We start from the raw sequence: 20056 nt of genomic DNA, 5'->3' as shown, positions 1-20056 counted from the left end.
TGACTGTGAGTGTTTGTTGAAAAGATGCGAGATGCTGCGCCCATTAGAGAGATGGAGCTCCATGGCCGGACTGTCTCTGATGGTCATTTGATTTAATCCGGCACCTTCGTCCCGGCGTCGGATGCGCTCTGACCCGCGATTCCAGGGTAAGTCAATCCTACAGCTACCCTGTTTAACAAATGCGATACGACTCCGAGATGCAGGAGGGAAACGTAAAAGTGCCTGCAGGAAAACCTTAACGCTGATAAACACTAGAAGGATAATCACGGGGTCCTTAAGATCAGCGGAACATATGGACACTTTCTGGTTCAAGTTAAGTGTTTTTATGCGTGTGGATTGAGTGGTTACAAGGCGCTCATTTTCCCAACGCTTTATGGTGTACTGAACCACTTCAGATGGTCTAATTTACTATAGTAAACCATAAAATCGAGTTTAAATGGATTTATAAAAATAACCAGCTGTCCATTGTGGGACAAAGGCCAGGTAATGAAAACTGAATTTTATCTTTGTGCAAGATGTAATTATTTAATTGTTGCAATTAAAGGACTCAGTGGGTGAGAGTAAAACGCGATCATGTCAGTTTTAAGTCTTTGCGGCAGATTTATGAGTTTGGCACCGCATTTGCTTTGTTTTCCCTTGAAAAGTCTTCATTACAAAGTTAAAACCACCGGGTGTTATAGTTGTTATTGCCACTATTCGGGGGAAAAAAATGTTATGCATATAGGGACAGGTAAAGTGTGGACTTTTTAATAGTATCGAAGGTCTAAGCGCAAAAGCTCCGTCGCTTTAAATGTGACTGGGTGTTATGGAGATGGGGAGGGCTGGGTGTTATGGAGATGGGGAGGGCCGGCTTTAGTTTAGGGCTGGCCGAGGAGAGTCCGAAGTCCATAGTGCAGAAACCTCCAGCTGCTGGGCAGCGCGTAAGTGCCGCGATCGCAGGCTACAAGGGGGGGGTTGACGAAGGGATTTACAGGGCATTGGAGGCGGAGAAGACGGGACGATCCCGGGGTGAAGCGGAGACTTACAGCGCGTTTCGCCCAGCGGACGGCCGCGGAGAACACGGTAAAGGCACCGTCCGCTTCGGCTACTTAAGCCCCCTCGGCTTTGCTGGAGTCTCGGTTTACCGGCACTTTGCACTTAGGCTATTAACTGCACCTGGATGATTAGGTTTTACAGCCAGAGCCCCCCTTTCCGCGGAAGTCGCCTCTCTGGACCGGGGACGGGCTCCGAAATAACGCCGTAATGCCGGGTGTCTGCAGCGACGCCTGCATTAGAGTTGTGACGTTCGCGAACGAACCGATTCTTTTGAACGGCTCATAAACATGAACGATGGGAGCCGAGTCGCGGCTGGGGGGGAGCCGTTCTTTCTGTCGTTCTTTTTTTCCTATGCGTGTTTCACACAGATGCACACAAATTAGCTCCTCGGCGAGACAGAACAGTTATAGGGGGAGGGGCGCACCCAGCGCAGGGGTGCTCCTGCCTAACAGCATGATGATAGTTGTGCACGCATCCTTCACGTGAGTGCTCCAGTGGAAATACACCCTGCATGCCTCTGTCATTGGGTAGGAGCGGAGCCATTACTTGTGCACGCTGCCGTGATAACAATGTTCTTGTGTGGAAGTGTTTGTAGTAAAAGCTGTTTTACACAGAAATTCATTGCAGCCGGCTTTGTTTTTGATGTTTATTTGTGAGTAGGTATTGTATGAATAACATAAGTCAACTTAGCTTTACGCATACACACACTTAAGGTAAATCCAAAATAGTGATGTCACTGTCTAAGCAGAGGGATGTTGTGCAACCCTATGGAATATAGTCCACACGTGACAAATGAGGTAATAATCAATATTTCAGAATAATTCAAACTCAGATATTGGTGTGTGATATCTGAGTTTTAATTATTTGACTACAAATCTCACCTCATCATTCCTACCAGTGATTATTTCCAGGATAAACTGAGATGCCCCCAAGCTGGCTTCTTAAAACTGACTAAATATTTTAAAAGAGCCAAAAGAGCCGTTCTATTGAACGGCTCTTTGAAAGGAACGGATCGCCAAGATCCGGATCCCCTCAAAGAGCCATAAATCCCATCACTAGCCTGCATTGCCGCTGTAACACGAACTTCTCATACTTCGCATTCACGCTTCTGCGATTCTGCAGCCGAAGGGTTTACAGTCGCTGCCGTCTTCTTCAGCAAACAGCTCCAGTGCACTTTGCAGCCCATAAAGTCCCTTTACCTGCCTGTTTAAACGTCTCCCGGCAGAGTCCGGGTCCCGTTTGTAATCCGGCTCAGGCTCCGTGCACCGGGGCATCTGCTCACGTTGCCCTTGGATGACTGTACGTGGGGGGACTTATATCGGGGTGCGGATCGGTATCCGCAGGGCATTTTATATGAATCAGCATTTCGTTACCGCGTTATGTCCGGACCAAAGGTCTGCGCAGTCAGATGCACACGCCCCCCCCTCCTCCTCCGTGTGGCTGTGTAACTTTATATAATGGCAGATTCTTGGCTGCTGTTATTGAAACGGTATGATGATGACTGCTCAGAGGGTCAGATGCTGTAAATCAGCAGATCCCCCCCCGGAAGTCGGGCCAGTTAAAGTTAACAGGCGTAACGCACAGCGACCCATCGCTAATTTGAGGAATGGGCTCCGAATGGTGCGGCCATTTCTCTGGATGGCACCTTGGCTTCGGAGCACATCCCCCGATGGAGAGGCACGTTACATAACGCGGGGGGGGGGCTTTGGGTTCCCCCCACATCACATAATCCTCCCTATTGTGGTTTCAGGAGGGTATGTGTGTATAACTTTCTTCTTTTATTACTTATGCCTGTTTACTTGGCAGGAGAGCTGAAGGTATCCTTAGACTTTACTTAATATGCTGGCTGGCTCTGGCTTCTGGGATCTTTAAGTCTGAGTTATTACTCGTTGGCAGCCCCCCCCCCCCCCCCCCATCTGTGAGTAACTGAACTGACTTTCAGATGGACACAATTTGAGCTAGAGAAGTTTATACTATTCATTTGGAACCGTTCACAGCTGGCCAACAGCAGGACACAGAAATGCAAATGGACACCTAGAGGCGATTTGCGCGCTGGACCGGAGAGCTTTAGAAATCTATCGACCACTATTGTATTAGTTACTGATTTTTTTAAAATAATTTTCTTTCCCTGTCTTTGCGTTTGCTGTGTGTGGGCGGTTGTACCCAGATGAAGGCATCTTTCTTTTGTAGCTCTTGCGATAAAATGTGTTTACCTGTGGCCTTTCTCTCACCGGTGCTTGTCGTCTGGGCGGTCGGGAGCCCTAAACGTCAGTCCCTTCTCGATGGCTTCCCGCCCTAGAGCTGCCTCTATATTTTTGGGGATAACGGTCATTCTCCCCGGCCCCCGCTGCTCTCTGAGGAGATTCTCGGCTCCCAGTTCGGGCTGTTGCGGTGCCGGGAGGCGGTACGTGGCAGACGTCACGCTGACGGCCGTTGTTAGGTGCTAACGTGCCACAGCTGTGGTCTCTTCCTGTAGCTGTGACGATGGCCGGTGTGCCAGACGCTCTCTGCAGCTGCAAACTGTTTGAACCTGTTTTATTTAGTGTTAAATGTACTGTGTAATATGGCGGGTGGGGCCCCCCTCGGGACTTGGGGCTCGTGTTGTTCTACACGCTTCTTCGTAAGTCTCTATTCTTCATCTCGCCGTCTCTCTTGTCCTGGAGGAGAGCCGGCTGTTGACTTTTGACCCCATCTCCGTGGAGGATTTCCCCCCCCCCCAGTCTCCTGGGCTGTGTAGGCAGACCAAACACGCTGGCCAGATTCAGGGGTTTGGTAGAATGTGCTGCACCTCCAGTGTTTAACTCACACCTGGACAGTCGATATATCCCCCCCCCCCACCCCAGAGCCCAGCACACCTGTACCAAACAATCTACCTGCAACACACCTGTATTATAAATCTGAGGGGTTTCTGGAAGTTAGGGGAGGGGCCATTGCTGTCTGACCCCTCTTTAAACCCCATCGTATCCTATACTATTATAGTTGTTCCTTATTTAACGAGGCCCAGAGCTCCCCCATCCCAGCTCGGGTCGCTGTTTTTTTTTTGTTGATTTTTTATTTGACTTCTTTGCCCCCTGCTCATCGCCGTTACGCCCATGGCAGCATGTCAGGGGGCTGGGGGCCCGGGCTGGGACAGGCGACATGGAGATGCAGCTGTGAGGTCATTTTGCCCGTCTGTTCCGTTAGGGCAGGATGGGAAAGATGGAGAAGGGAGAGTATAAAATCACAGAGCGCTTCCCTGGGGCCCTGGCCTGTATGATTCAAAGGTCCCCCCCAGGGCCCGAGTTATGGCAGCATGCACAGTTTAACCAATTAGAAGCTGCTTTGGCAAATTTTTCCAGCCGGATATGCCCCCCTTCGCTCCATCCCGGTCACTTTTCATGTTCACTGGAGAAACTCCAGTGCTGTAGAGTTACTGGACCTGGCAAATGGTTCTGCCGGAAGAGAGGATTCTTGGCTTCACACTCTCTCTAAGTGATTCTTGCTGGGCCCTTGAGGTTCCTGGTGCCAGTTTGAAGTTGTAAGACTGGTGTGCTGTGCTTAGGGTCCTGTGGGCCCTGGAAATGGGTGCAGGTGAGTGGGGGGGTGTTCGCCTCTCTCTGAAAATGGCGGGGTCTCTGGCAGTCTTGTGCACCGTCCTCGCCAGCCGGTGGCAGGAAATTCCAGCATAAATCGTTTGTTTTTGCTGGAATTCGCCCACTGCAGTGAGCACCGGAGCTCGGCACAGGGATGGGAAGTGTCGGGGTGTGAGCTGAGGGCATGGGTGAGGATTCAGAGAGATGGCTTTGAGGGTGAGGTCCACCTCGTGTTGAAGAGCTTTAATAACTTTGTGCAGGGCTAGCCGAATAAGGTCATCCCAGCATGCCGTGGGGCGGCCCTGTGGTGTGGGTGTTCTACTGCATGAAACACTAAGCTTTCTGTTTAGTTGGTCTCTCCAGAGTCACTCTGCCTTGTCTGCCATTCATCTTTGCGTCACATCAAACCAATTTGGAAATATGCAAATACCTCACCAGAGGCTGTGGGAGGAGCCATACCCCCCCCCCGCGACGACCTCCGACCTCCGGAGTCACGGGTTCAAAGCTGTGAGCGTCACGTAACCCTGGGCCTGTAGCACACAGTCGCTTATTGTGTCCAGACTGCTTTCGGGTCTCAGCTCAGTCAGCCAGTCTATGTGAACCCTTACTTTTTGATTTTCTTCATACATTATATGCAAATGCTGATTGAGACAATGAGAGGATGTGCTTGTCCTTTGGTCTTTTGCTGTCCCGCTGTGGATCGACTATGTTTCTTTCAACTTTGGAAAAACTCCTTCCTTTCCTGAAAGGAAAGCTATTCGGGATGCTGTTCTGTTGCGAATGTTATCCTCTTTATGAGGGTCTTTAATGTAAGAAATTTAACACTTGAGAGAAATTTAACACTTGTCACCTTATTTATTACCATAAATCCGGGCCTTGTTCTTTGCTTATTGTACTTTGTGTAACTGTCATCTTTGTTGTGTACTGGTGCGATTAGGAGTGAGCCAAATAGTTTTTACTTATTTGCATAGTTGTGTCATTTATAAATCAATCTGATTCTTGAATGTGACTCTTGCGAAATGGTGTACTGTATGGCCGAAGCCAACAGTGTCGCACGCTAGACTCAGCGCCCTAGTTAAAGCCTGGCATTCCCACTTCCCGCCACCGCCGCCTCCCCGGTAATCCGGTGATCCTCCTTAGGCCACGCCACGCCCGGGGCCCTGTTTGTCAGGGATCCACCTTCTGCAGTACTGGCAGTTAATGAAAGCTGAGAAGGTTCCTGTCCGGTGCCAGAACGCGTTGGGCGGGAACCTCCGGCCTGCACCTTCCATACCTTTTGTGGCATGCGTTCCGTAGGACAACGGAGAACCAGTTCTACCTCATGCCTGGGTTCTGGATTTCCCCTCAGTGATTTATATCGTTTAACATCTCAGAGGCAGGACAGCTAACAGTTGTATTACATGTTCGTGCAACAACAAGAGGTTGTAGCTTCATTTTGCTTTCTAAACGTCTGTGATGTTGTCATGGCATTCAGAAGGCGAGGACGGTCTTGGAGAATGGCTTCCACATGCCGCTTTTCCAAAATGAGCAGATTCTGTAGTGTCGCGTTCTTTGCTGTACGTTCCAAAGGTTTCTGGGCCCAGATCCCGGAACCCGAAACTATGCCTGGCTGTCAGTATCAGTATCGCTGATACCCAAAGGACATGCTGGTCATATTTTGGGGTTTTCCAGTGGATTTATTCCAAAGTTCTGGTGTGATTTCCAGCATTTTACAGTGATGAGTAGGTGAGGTATTTTGTGTGGCGTGCAGCACGACTGTCCCGCACCATCTGCGCCCCCCTGAGCCCCCTGTCGCTGACACATCCTGACCATCTCTGCCTCCTGTGACCATTGCAGAGTCGCTCCCTTTTGTGTTTGTAATTTCATGCAGATCATTTTATTTTCGCTGCCCGTTGCCGGCAGATTTCTCTCAACAGTACCGTGTCCCTTTCTGCTTTCCTAGACTCAAAAATGTAAAAAAATAAAATAAAAATAAAGTAATTGCCGTGGAATATTCTGGGAGTGAATGAAACCTTAGCTGAGGGGTGCATTTTACTGTCCGAGCCCTCGACGGAGGAGCACCTCGGGACAGCAAAGCACGAGCCGTGGATGTGAAGCGTAGGCTGTCCGATATCTCGTTACTGCTGACGGAGTGCCTTCAGGTTGGGGGGGGGGGGGGCGTGTCCTTGGCTGACGTGTCCATTCTCCTAGAGCCGGTTTGGTCATTAACTCGACCCGCTCAGAGGGGACCTCTTATCAGAACGTTGTTAGGTTGTTTTCACAGGGAGGTGAGTGACTGTTATCTGAATTCAATTTGCATGTGCCTGTTGCCTTTTCCCTGCCCCCGCCCCGTGTCCTCGTTTGCCCCCACACCTACATACGTCTGTCTGTGGCAGGTGGTAGATCCGCCTGTCTGGTTCCTGTTAAGGGCACGGGCTCAGATGCACGATCGTGCAAGAAGATGGCAGGAATCCTCTTCGCTCCTTCCCCCTTGGCCTTGCTCTACCGCCGCGTGAATAAACCCCCACCGCTGAGAATTTGCAAATAGCACCTCTGCCAGTGTGATTGAGACGATGCTTTATTAATGAATCACTGGATCAACGAGTACGAGTTCAGGTTCACTGGAATGCTTCCTTTCCCGCATCCCCTCACAGTGAGAATGAAACCTGGGGTCTGAGCACTGGGTCAGGCCTTTCATCCAGAACATTTAGGAGCCTCGTTGAAGGGGGCACTGCGAGTTGGAGCCGAATTTGGGCCAAGCTGCAGGAGGTAAATACCGGTGTAAATACAGTTTGTCCTCGTTTATCGCGGTTAATCAGTTCCAGACTCTACCGCGATAAGTGAATTTCTTCTTTATTTATTAATAATTCTTTATTTATTAATCGAATATTTTCATAGTTAGTTAAACACCTGTTTATGACCTTCTAAATGCAGTTTTTAACATTATTAGACATGAAATAACACCCTTTAGTCACCATTACCGTTATGATTGCTGGACACGTTAGCAGGAACGGGGAGACGAGGAATCAGGATCGAAGGGTTTATTTGGAATCACTCCAAGACACAGGAACATGTAACATCAAAACGTCAATGACAGACCTGGGGTTACAGACTCTGACATGGAGGAATCAAACTGACAGGAAACAGCTGGTCACGATAGGGGCTGCACACGTGGTTAATAAGCGGGTGTGGTTAATAAGCGGGTGTGGTTAATAAGGGGGCGTGGTTAATAAGGGGGCGTGGTTAATAAGGGGGCGTGGTTAATAAGGGGGCGTGGTTAAGGGGCATGGTTAATAAGGGGGCGTGGCGCACAAGAGGATCCTACAGGCAGGTCATGGCAATTACACTCGTATTACCCAAAATATTAGACAAAATAAGAGAAAGTAAGACATATTAGAGGTTAGAAATATAATATCATTATTATTGTACATTTAATTACGAAGATGCTTCCGATGCGTAGCGATATATCATTTTCACTTTCTCGATCAACTTTTTAATCAATATACAAAAAACCGCGATAGAGTGAAGCCGTGAAAGTCGAAGCGCTAAGTGGCGACTGTATTAAACAAGGGAATCGATATCGAATGTAGAGACAAGCTCCGTGGCTTGGGGCAATACAGGCCCGGGGCTTGGGGCAATACTGGCCCGGGGCTTGGGGCAATACTGGCCCGGGGCTTGGGGCAATACAGGCCCGGGGCTTGGGGCAATACTGGCCCGTGGCTTGGGGCAGTACAGGCCCGTGGCTTGGGGCAGTACAGGCCCGGGGCTTGGGGCAGTACAGGCCCGTGGCTTGGGGCAATACAGGCCCGTGGCTTGAGGTACTCGTGAGGTTAGCACACGCACCCCACCAAGTTTGCCAATGTTGTTATCCAGTGATGGACTCTTCCATTCTAGGGGAATGGTCTTCCTCCCCCTGTATTTTTGAATATTTAGGAGCCCCCCCATTTACTGTTGGGTAACTTCTGTTAAAGACACAAAATGGATTTTCCAGTGAAGTTGGCATGGCATCCAGGAGAAGGTTTCACTGCCTGGTTAGGTCATTCTCTGTACAGCGCCACATGTTGTGCTGCATGCTGGGATTGGGGTAGGGGCCGGGATTGGTATCCATTCAGGGTGCAGTGTACTGTGTGTATTCAGGGACTGTGGGGTCATTGGTTTGCTGTCAGCCCTGAGCACCATGCCTTATGTTTGTGTGATCATAATGAGGACCCAGCCTGTCCTTGTGTCTTCCATCTGCCCCTGTACTGTAAGCACACTTCTGCAGCTCGGAGCATGTGTCCTGTGAACTAAAAGTCCGCAGAGGTTTCCTGGAAAGGGAGCATGATTTGGCAATACCATCAGTGGCCAAGGGTGTGTGTGCGTGTGTATGTGTGTGTGCGTGTGTATGTGTGTGTGCGTGTGTATGTGTGTGTGCGTGCGCGCGTGTGTGTGTGTGTGTGTGTGTGTGTGCGTGTGCGTGCATGTTCTTGAGCAGAATGTAACTATATACAATGAATCAATAAGTAAATATGTTTAATAGGCTTTGTGCAGTTTAATATAGATATTGACTAATATGTCAGTTAAAAATTCTGTCCTTTCATTATACTGGTCATACAGCAGTAGATGCCAGGTTGCGCCCTGCTGCATTCTCAGTACAGAACAGGTCTTGTAAGGCAGTTTGTGTGCGTAAGACCTGCATGAGAACCTACATCGAAGACCTGTTTTTTTTCAGTATTATTATTTTTACGGCTCCTTCTATACAGGTCAGCATGGCCTGTGAGGGATTTGGTCAAACAGGCGTTCCCTTCGGGAGCTTAGACGGGTGCCCCCAATGCTCGTAGGCTAGTGGTGTAAAGTCTTGGCCCATACGAATTGCATTTGGGCACATTGGCCCCTGGAAACACAGGCCTCCTCTACCTGGCCCAGAGTCGTGTGTCTGTCTGTGCCAGTGCCAGCAATTCCTGCCAGAAGGCCTGCTGGGTCAGTCTGGGTACCGAGACCCTGCGTCCGCCCACAGGAATCCAGGGGGTGTGAGAGTCTCTGCCGTGGCTCATCAGGTTTGTTTACTCGGCATTTATTTTGGTCGGCCTGGTCACTGCATGGCAGAGGCGTCCAATGCTTTGAGCATCTCGTCTTCTGTCCTTCATATGAGTGCCCGTGCGGAGGATGGGAAAGTGAGTGATGACTGACTGCGATCGGTACTTGGGAGTGTGGTGTGGGATCCATGCTGCTGAGTGCGGTAACTGGACTGACAGCAGAGTGCGCAGTGCAGTGTCCCGGGGCAGTGTCACTAAAGACCCGACACATTGTGACAGCAGAGGGTGCAGTGCAGTGTCCCGGGGCAGTGTCACTAAAGACCCGACACATTGTGACAGCAGAGTGTGCAGTGCGGTGTCTTGGTGCAGTGTCATTAAAGACCCGACACATTGTGACAGCAGAGGGTGCAGTGCAGTGTCATTAAAGACCTGACACATTGTGACAGCAGAGGGTGCAGTGCAGTGTCATTAAAGACCCGACACATTGTGACAGCAGAGGGTGCAGTGCAGTGTCCTGGTGCAGTGTCATTAAAGACCCGACACATTGTCTCATCGCTCTGGCACACCTGTGAATTCCTCCTGAGTAGAGAGGACAGACCGGCTCCCCGTGATGGTGAATGACTCGGTCCTATATGCCGCCCACCCAGATTCCTGGCCAGCCACCCTGACTGGAGTTCCCCTGGGGGTATCTGGACCAGGCAGGTCCCTCATCCAGATTTGCTGGAACTAGGTGTATGTAGGGGCGGTGTAGCGTGCTGGAGGCGGGTCGCTTGTCTCGTTGTCACCCTTCGGCTTGGTGTTCTGTCTCGGGGCCTGGCGCCAGCATGATGAAAGCTCAGGGCTTTTGGCACCGCCCCCAGACCCCGGCGTCAGGGCCGCAGTGTGGGGTGATCTAGATGCCCATAAAGATTTGGAGTGCTACGTAAGGTCAGGACACAGTGTTCCGGTTGCAAACGAGACCTGGACAGGGGTGCTATCTGAAAGGGAAGACGGATCAGCCCTTACTCTGTCACACTCGTCTGTGTCGCCGAGATGCACCCTTAGGTTTCGTACTCCTCTCTCTCTTTGTTTCAGCCCCTACCGCCTTCAGTCCCCTTACTAGGAAATCTTGTGGCCTGTTTTGATTGGGTGAGCTAAGGGCCATGAGGTCAGTCCCTTGCTGCCGTTCTAGAGGAAAGTGCAGGAATCATGTCGTTTTTAACTGCTATGTGGTAATAGATCCTCCTTTTAAAAGGTGGTGCCTGACTAAGCAGGTTCCTTTTACAGTGGTGAAGCCCAGTCTTACACAGCTGGTCCTTGGCCACACCCACGACAGGAAGTAGGTGATGAACGTGGGTCTCTGTAGAGGACACGAGAGGTTCAACAGAAATGCCACATGACTGAACAATACTGAGAAGAGGGTATAAGGCTAAGCTGATCCCAGATGAGTGCCAAACATAGCTGTATGCTGTAGACACTCAATACGTGCCGGTACGCGAGTGAAGGGGCAGGGTAAGGTGGGGGGGGGGTGTGTGAGCTTTGAAGCCTTTGTCTCTAGTGGGGTGTGTGGGGGGGGGGGCGGCTAGAGAATGTAGGATAGATGGAGAGGTGTCAGACAAGCGATGGCATTCACAGCTGGGGGGCGACATCAGCCGGTCAGCCCCCGTTAATTAGTTTGTGATCTCAGTGTGAGTGAGTGAGAACCGGGGGGGCGGGGGGCTTCACAATGTGGCACAGGGTGAGAGTGAATGTAAGTGAAGCTCATTTTACATTCGAGTGAATTAAATATTCACGTTCTAACTCCATGTAACTTGACCCCCCCCAATGACGCACACAAACACACCTTCCTGCACTGGTGGGACTTGTTGGAGCTGTTCTTCTGCCCTGTTCAGTTACCCCCTGCTGGAGTGACATTGTGCTGTAACATGCCTGCGTTGAGACCCCCCCCCCCCTTATCTAGGTGTATGTGGGCCCACATGCTAATGGGGCTGTGGGTTAATAGCTGGATAATTAGCCTTTTGTCGGTCTGCCGGGGTTCCTCCCAGATTAGCATACTGTTTCGGACGGCTATGCTAACGGCTTTATCTGTGGGGGTGGGTTAAGTGGCTGGAACCTGTGTTGTATCAGCAAGGATGCTGTTTAGTCCAGCTTGGACGTCTCTAGTCTGTTGGCTGGTCCTCTGTTTGGGCCGTAACAACACATTAAGTAATAAAAAAGCATTGTGTAAAAACTCAAAAAGCAGAATTTAATGCATGTTCGTCATATGATGCAGCGGTATTGCGTAACGCATTGTCACACGCTGTAACAGTGGTGTAATAACTCGACACAAAATAACATTTTCATTACATAAATTGAGGTGAGTTAGAAGCAGGATCTCGCTTTTCAGTCACCCAACAGTAACCTGATATTCCAGGCTTGGGGAATTTAGCAGCTAATCCTTCCACATTTTCGTTTTGCAGATGCCATTTATGGATACAGGTCACTCCCATTCCCATGGTCAGCATTCACAGCCCAGAATGCACGTCGGGGGGGGGGGGGGGGGGGGGGTTTCCAAATGAACTTCTAGCTGGACTTTCATCTGAAGCGAAACGAGCGAATGGGTCTCCTTAAGGCCGTTTATGTCAGTTTCTGTCAGCTTAGGATTCGTCAGCCAGGCTGGGTACATGTTCTTCATTCATTGGTGATTATATGCCTGTGCTCTCGGCTGCCTGTGCTCTCGGCTGCCTGTGGCCCTTGGCTGCCTGTGGCCCTTGGCTGTGTGGCCCTCAGAGGGTCTTCTGCGATGGGGTATGAAAGGCTCCTCTTTGCTCGTCCTCTTATCTGACGCCGGTTTCTTTTTTGCCTCCTTTGCAGCGTTTAATGTTCACTTATATTCATCAGTTATGCTCTTTGAGTAGCATGGGGTTACTTCTGTGATTACATCTGCGTTCCTGAAATTTGCTAACCTTTTTTTTAAGCTTTTTGGGTTCCTTTACAGTGTGAAAACTGCATGCATTGTTCTAACCCCTGTCCAGAAGCAAGACCCCTGTGTTCTCCTCAGGCGCACTGCAGTGACCTTCGTTCTGGTGCAGCTCTTTCAAAGGCATGTAAATGATACCTGCTGGGCGGTCTGACGCCTCAGGAGGTGCTGAAACCAGCCAGCCTTGTTGCCAGTAGGCGTTGAACTTAGATCCTGGGAGGCTTCCTGCTGCTGTCGTACTATGAGGACTGCGGTCCGACGCCCTGTGAGTTTCGTCTTGTAAAGCGGCTGTACTGGTAGCCGTCTGCTCCCCTGACACTAACAGAGCCCCTTGTCTCATGCGGGACCAGCCATCCCCCTGCTCTTCTTTTAGATTTTTTATCATCTGTCCCAGGTGGTTCTCCTGGGCATTTCACTCATTTGAAAAGGTTGGCCGTCGACGCCCAATGCGGAGGAAACCCGAAACCACGTTCACTTGGCCTGTGTTGCGCTCTCGTGGGCAACTCGGGCAATTAGCCATATAAACTCATCCTCTGTAAAAGGGAAGTGTTCCTCCCCTCCTCGCTGTGGACTTTGGGCTGACGTGGATGTCCGCTGGACTCTGAGCAAACTAGATCTGCTTCCTGTTTCACAGTCAACACACAAGTGGAACATCTGACCTGGCAGCAGCTGCTTGGTTTGTCTTACCATTACTACCAGTTGCATAATTTCCATGAGTCCATCCAGTTTGCTAAGCTGAACCGGCCGTTTGTTCTTGATATGAACCATATATTATTGATGTGGTGATTTACAAGGAGAATAGGAATTAAATCATGGTTCTGTACTGTAATGTGCCCTGTACTGTAGGGATTGGATTTCTACATGTATTACAGTGTGTATTGATCCATATTTTACACCATTTTATAGACAGGCAAAGTTTGCTGGTTTACACAAGATGGTTTATACAGGATGGTCTCCCAGTTGGGTTTTAGCTGTGCAAATGGGCTAGTTAGCACTCAATAGCACTGGAAGGGAGGGGGGGGCACCTAAGCTGTTTCAGAATTTCAAGTCAAGTCAAGTAGGTTTTATTGTCATTTCAACCATACACACAGTATATAGAGAAATGAGAGAACGTTCCTCCAGGACCATGGTGCAGCACAGAGCAGGACAAAGACAGAGCAACATCATAAGTGGGGCTAACATCACTATTTGCTGAAAGACTTGCTGGGGCTAGCAGACATTTATTTGGATGGCTAATCCCTTTATGCTCGGTGGGAGGCAGGAAGATCGTGCAAATCTCTAGCTTCAGCTCTGTAGTGCCATCTGCTGACAGGGAGGTCAGGTGGTTAGAAATCAGTGTTATTGGATAGAAAATGTTACAATGAACTGGACCTGTTGTTTACATTTTTTAATAGCCAAAATCCCATTCCTGTCGTTATGGGAGACCGAGATGCAGTGGGTAGCAATACTTTGAATGAGCACTACTGCTCTGCCTGTGACGTAGTCTGTGCGACAATTCATTAATTCACGGTGTTTCTCCTTTCTGCGACATTTCTTTCTTTATAAACGGGGGTTCATTCTGTGGGTGCATTTTCAGATGCAGATTGCTGGGACATTAGACAGAGTTACGGTACAACAGACCAGAGACTCAAATTCCTCACAGGGAACAGGCGGTCCTTTGAATCTGGCTCGGCCTGTCATCCATCAAGTGTCCCTCTGTTCTTCCCCACAACGGCTGCCTTTTCAATGGAGCGCTCCCATGTCGCGGAGGGGATGCAAATGTTTGGGGGTGACGTCAGCAAGGCAGGCTGATCAGCGAGCGTTTGTGGGATGAAATCACCCAGACTCAGGCCTCCAGTGTGACTGAGCACCAGGGATGCTGGAATCACCCCCCCTCCCCCCTTTAAGATCATAGACTTCAACATTTCATGACCACTTGAGATTTTTGTAAAGGGTTGATAGGGAGAGTGCCCGTAACACACAGGGCGCCTGTCTGAACTCGTGGGAATCGAAGCGGCTGGCTGTGAGCACTCTGCAGATGACCCTGCCCAAGGCTTAGCAGTGATTTATCTCTTTGGGTAGAATATAGACTGTTAGGAATTGCCACAGATTTAGCTGATAGTCCTCCACGACAGAGGGATGTCGCCTGAATCCTTTGCGGAGGACTCCTAAGGAAGCCTTTCTGGCTCCGATTAAGAAAATGAGGAAGGAGTCTCAATTCCCAAGATATTCTAAAGAAGCCTAGTAGGTCCTCCAGCCTTGATGACTGTTGGTGATGATCATTGGGTACTTGCTGAAGAGGCAGGTCTGTATGTGTCTCTGGCCCTGGCTTGATGCCTTCCTTTCCGAAGGATCCGTGTCTGGAAAATATAAAATAGCCCCTATTTCTAACTTTACTGCTTGGGAGGAATGTCTGGTTTTGTGGAATCCGGAGAACAGTTTGCCTGTTTTGCCGTCGTAGCACTGAAATGAGTCATTTTTAATGTGTATTGTTGTCCTCTTCCTCCTAGGTGGTGCCGCACGTGTGCGTGACCAAAGACGGCTGCTGTTTTCTGCAGAGGCCTGCAATGGCTTTGATGTCAGGCCACCTGGATTCGTGTGCCCTTTGACCTGAACTCAACTCCTCTCACTCTGAAGCTTTGGCTGTTACTCATCTGCCACTTGCTCTCCGGTCCGACCCCTATTGTTAGTTCTTTGGGGTTTTCTCCAAAGCCGCCAAAATGCCCATCTTGAAGCAGTTGGTTTCTGGCTCATCCCAGTCCAAGCGCCGCTCAAGGGCGGACCTAACAGCGGAGATGATCAGCGCCCCTCTCGGTGACTTCCGGCACACCATGCACGTGGGTCGGGGTGGCGATGCCTTTGGGGACACCTCCTTTCTCAGCACACGAACTGGGGAGCCCCCTCAGAACGGCCGGGCCCAGCCCAGCTCCCCCGGGTCTAAGCCAGGCCTGTTGTCTCGCACCTTCCGCAGCAGCAAGCGCTCGCAGTCCGTCAACCGGGCCGACAAGCAGGAGCAAGCGCCGGCATCCCCGGAAGATTGTTTGGTGAAAAATGCTGTATCTTTGCCCTATCTTGCCGATGAGGGTGGGGACAGCAGAATCCAGGTGCCTAAGAGCCTCTCCTCCACCCCATTGAAGAATCTACCGGAAGTCGACAACAGGCCCCTGAATGGGGCGGTAGCCTCCAAGGTACCCGATTTGGAGCTGGATGAGCGGCGCTTCGGTGAGCTGACAGAACTGCCCCCGTCCACTGGCTTCGGTCGTGGGGGCATGAAGCACGCAGAGTCCATCATGTCCTTCCACGTTGACCTGGGCCCTTCGATGCTCGGGGACATTCTCAGTGTGATGGACAAGAAAGGCTGGGATGATGACGACCTTGGCTATGAGGAAGGGAAGAGCAGTGAGGGGCATGCATCACCATCCCCGCTCGGCCTTCGGGCAGATGCTGAAGATGGTGAGGTGGAGGAGCTTCCCGAGCCTCCACTCCGCCCACCACGTGCCCAGGATGTGGAGAACCATGACCCGGGTCCCTACACGCCCGAGCCACGGCCCAAGTACCACCGGCACCTCGACAGCTGCTCCATCTCCAGCTCGGGCTCGGCTGCCCTGGAGGAGAAACCACTGGGCCTCTCGCAAGGGGGTGACACAGATAGTGCCAAGTTTAGCTCACCACGGGGGGAGGATGAGAAGGACTTTTCTTTCATGGATGAGGACGACGATGAAATTCGTGTTTAAAGGGGGAAGACTAAAGTGCCATTGGATTTTTTTTCTTAAAATGACAGAACTTAGCAGCGTTTAAGGCATGCTGGTATAGTATGAAGCTTAGAGTTCCCAAAGCAGACCATTCCAAACTCCAGCCCCAGTCCCCCTTCATCTGGAGAATTCTCCTGCTCTATAAAAACAAACCCTTATCACACCATCTGCCTTGTTTTTCCCCCTGACAGCTGCAGCTGCTAGTCATTCAACTGTATGGTGGGGATCATTGTCTGACTTAAATAGGACCAGTCCTGCAAGCCTCTTATTGACTATAACAAGCATTTGAATTTTCCTTGTTTTAGACAGTGAATGTTCGACTTTGAGTTTGTACATTTTTCATATTTTTCCATCGAGGATGTTGATAACATTGCGTCCCTGGTTTCATGAACACTTGCGTGACGGTGATGCTCTAAGGACCGACCCTCTACAACTGGATGTTTCAACGGCGTCAACCTGATGACGGACCACGTCATTTGGCCTGTCCCAGAGCCATCATGTCCGAGGCAGATGTCAGTCACAGGGTGACCGGCAGTTTCCCACAATCCCAGGGAAAGGATTGTGCGTTTTTCCTCCAAAATGGATGCTACTTTAAAAAAAAACTGTGGGATACTTTTGGGTTTGTGCGAGCATTCATCTGAAGAATATACATTTATTACCATTTTATGCAGTTATTCAGCTTGACTATCCAGTGGGATGAGCTGTGTGGATGTGTTGCATTATGGGAATTTGAGTCTTTGGTCAGGTGTAGCTGGGGTGTCATTCAGCAACTAGCTACTACTTCTAATGGAAGACGAGACAGTGTCAGTGTAATTTTTGATTTTACTTTTTTGTCAGCTGTGGTACTTGAGTGGTGTCTTCAGCTCCATCCTTTTATGGTTTTGGTGCTGTAAGCTGGATCTGAGGTTAATTTCTGTACCTGTGGCTGTTTTGGGTCTGTCCACTGGACCACCTGGTCTTGGGTCAGACCCTGGCAGCTGCTGTCGACGTAATACTGACCTGTAGCTGAAAAGACTCTAAGACACTAATTCGATTTTCTACAAGTTCTACGTGTAGTTGAATGTATCGTTTCACGTTTCTCGGTTTTATTTTCCCCATATAAATAGACATTAACGCTCCCTCTGTTAAATGTGTGTGTTTTTTTAGCGACATATATTTAGAACCTATGTATCACTGACTGACTGTAATGGGAACGTCTGGAATGTCGTATTGGCATCTCTGCGTTGGGCTTGTGTTGGTGCATTGACCTGCCAGTTGAGGACCCAACCTTGTCACCGCAGGGCGGAGAAGGATTGGCAGGTTTGTAGAAGGATAGAGTCACGTTGGATGGAGAGATGTCTGTCTAGATGCCACTGTAAAAGAACACGGAGTTCCTCTCTTCCTACCACTTGGCATGCTTTGGGTCTTGCTTGAAGGTGCTGGCTTGTCCTTCCTAACCACACGCAGCGGGGAAACTGGGGGTGTTTTTGTAAGCATTCTTTTCTAATGGATAATTAGCCTATGAGGTCATCAACCTGCGATGATAAACGAGAGTTCTTGGAACGTGAAAAGTAGTGGTTTCAGAGGTTGCCTGACCCTTGGGTGTTGGAGGCCCAGAACTTAACATCGCTTGGACTCTGAGTTTGAAGTGAGATGCTAATGTGCCAAATGTTCAGTCTTCTACTTCTGGGTTGTTAATGTGAGTTGATTTGTAGATGGCATCAAGAGAACCGCCAATACACATGTTCAGTGTTAGCTTAGCTTAGCTAACGCTGTTTTGGGAGCCTTGGATCAGCCAGTAGAAACTGCTCCATAAACTACTCTGTTTCACACAAATTAAACCCTAGTCTATTGTTTTAATGGTCACCCATATCAGGCTCCACAGTGTGTGAGATGCAGATGCAGCCTCTGTGGGGCTTCCTTCTCTCTGTCAGACCACATGATGGACACAAAGGCCTTGCATCTTGGGCCACGCGCCATGCCTTTGCTCGCTAAGGGGTCGTCTGCTGCCTTTGGCACAAGGATGCTGGGTCACCTGGGAATAAGGGGCCTGTGATTAAAGCCAGTGGTGCAGATGGTTAAGCAGAACATGAAGAAAAGCAGATGCCAGGTTTAGGGTTAGGCTGGTGATTCTTCTGCCTCTGCTCTGTTCTGAAATTCTTATTTCTTTCTTCACACTAAAACGTAAAGATTTATATTTACTTTTCACTTTCGAATAATGGCTTTATTTTTCAATAAAAGATAAGCCTGGTAATCTTGACCAAAAGCTGTGTTGTGTGGTGTTTCCCCCCCCCCCCTACTTTGTTGTGTTGTTGGTCGACCGTGGCAACAGCCCTGGATGCGGCTGAGGCCTGTATGTACAGGGACCGGCCCACACTTTCATCTCCGTTATCGTCACGACGCCATGGATACCCTGAGCCAGACTTTCAGTTTGGGTTTACCGCCCTAAAGTGTCGACAGACAGGTTTAACAAAAAATATATATGCATCATTAAACATTACATGTTGCACTGATCTGTGCCTTAAATGAAAGGGCAGGTGTGCACCTTGAGTGGCTGGGGAATGCCCGTGAGCATAGAGTGGAATTCCCCCCCCCACCTTCCTGTAAAGGCAGTGGTGGGTGGAGCAAGGCTGGAATTGAGAAGTGGGAGGTCAGCTTTCTGCACCCCTGGGGGTATGGGGGCTATTAGCTGCAGGTCTGGCGATGGGGTGGAGCGTCTACCCTTACGGGGGCAGGTGTTCTGCGGTCTTTGTGCACAGAAAACATCATGATAGCCAGGTGTCTCATAATGAAAGTAAGCTCAGCAAACACTCCCCCCCCCCCCCCCCACCCATTTAATCAAACAGTAGGAAATGATACGCCCCCCTCCTCTTGCAGGGCAGAGCTCACTGTGTTATGGACAGTGGACAACTTCGGACAACTCCAAAGTGTGAGAATAGCAAAACCCAGACTGAGCTGGCTACGGGAAATGACGGATAATATCAGTCGGTGCGTGGGGGGGGTGTCAGGTTTACACACGATGACGGAGTACGGCTCCATTAGCTACACCGTTTCGGAAGGCGTGATACGGGGCCAACTGTCTCAGTCCGGCCTGTTTCATTTCATATTTCCATGACGTGGCCATTTCTGACGGCCAGAATGCTTTCAGTCCCACGCAGTCTAAAATATTACTGGTGGAGCTATAATGACTATTCAGTGAACTGGGGGAGGGGGGGGGCGACCGGCTGGAGGGAGCGGGACCACAGAATACTGATGAGTAACTGTGGGTGCTGGGAATGCACTTCTGATGAGTGTGTGTGTGTGGGGGGGTTCGAATGAAAGCTCCCTCCCCTCATTCCCTCTCACGTAGACTAGCATGGGGGGGTCCCGGGTCTCCTCGCAGATTTCCCCCAGACGCTTCTTTAAGTTTGTGGTATTGTGGCCATAGGCGCCTCCCACTTTTTCCCGGTACCGGAGGATATTCCTTATTCCAGCAAGCGGTAAACCTTCACGGCACAGTGCAGAGTTTCTCCAGCGACCAGGTCCCCCTGCGCTCTATGAAACATGTACACGCCAAAGGGGGTCTGTTTGGGGGGGGGGCATTTCAGTGGCGAGCAGCCAGCGCTGATTTAAGATCCATGATGTTTCACAGCTGGGCTCCAGATGCTGGGACCCCCCCCTACCCTAAGTGGGCTTGCACACAGGGGTGCATACACATATTTGAGCTGGGTTCTCCCAGCTGGGTTGGAGTCAGGGGGCAGGTGGTTGGCTAGTAGCCCCCCGCTCTTCCCAGCCCCACGTGCAGCCCATCGGCCCGCTGGGGTCTTT

The 20056-nt window shown here is 50.1% G+C and overlaps 1 protein-coding gene across 3 annotated transcripts; it reads left to right on the top strand.

Moving 5' to 3' along the window:
- The first annotated feature begins 126 nt into the window (after positions 1-126).
- Positions 127-18515, top strand: cdc42ep4b (CDC42 effector protein (Rho GTPase binding) 4b). 3 transcript variants are annotated; one of them, XM_049014477.1, is made up of 2 exons: positions 127-146; positions 15029-18515. In XM_049014477.1, exon 2 carries the CDS (start codon positions 15239-15241, stop codon positions 16250-16252), a length of 1014 nt encoding a protein of 337 aa, XP_048870434.1. In that variant the 5' UTR covers positions 127-146; positions 15029-15238; the 3' UTR covers positions 16253-18515. The 3 variants fall into 3 exon arrangements, with proteins under 3 accessions (XP_048870434.1, XP_048870431.1, XP_048870433.1); XM_049014474.1 differs by lacking the exon at positions 127-146 and adding an exon at positions 594-1062; XM_049014476.1 differs by lacking the exon at positions 127-146 and adding an exon at positions 6951-7355.
- Positions 18516-20056: the final 1541 nt, after the last annotated feature.

The sequence above is a fragment of the Brienomyrus brachyistius genome, chromosome 5 (assembly GCF_023856365.1).
Source record: "Brienomyrus brachyistius isolate T26 chromosome 5, BBRACH_0.4, whole genome shotgun sequence".
NCBI lineage: Eukaryota > Metazoa > Chordata > Actinopteri > Osteoglossiformes > Mormyridae > Brienomyrus > Brienomyrus brachyistius.
Note: the sequence above shows the minus strand (reverse complement) of the source record. Positions and strands in the feature narration are given on the sequence as shown.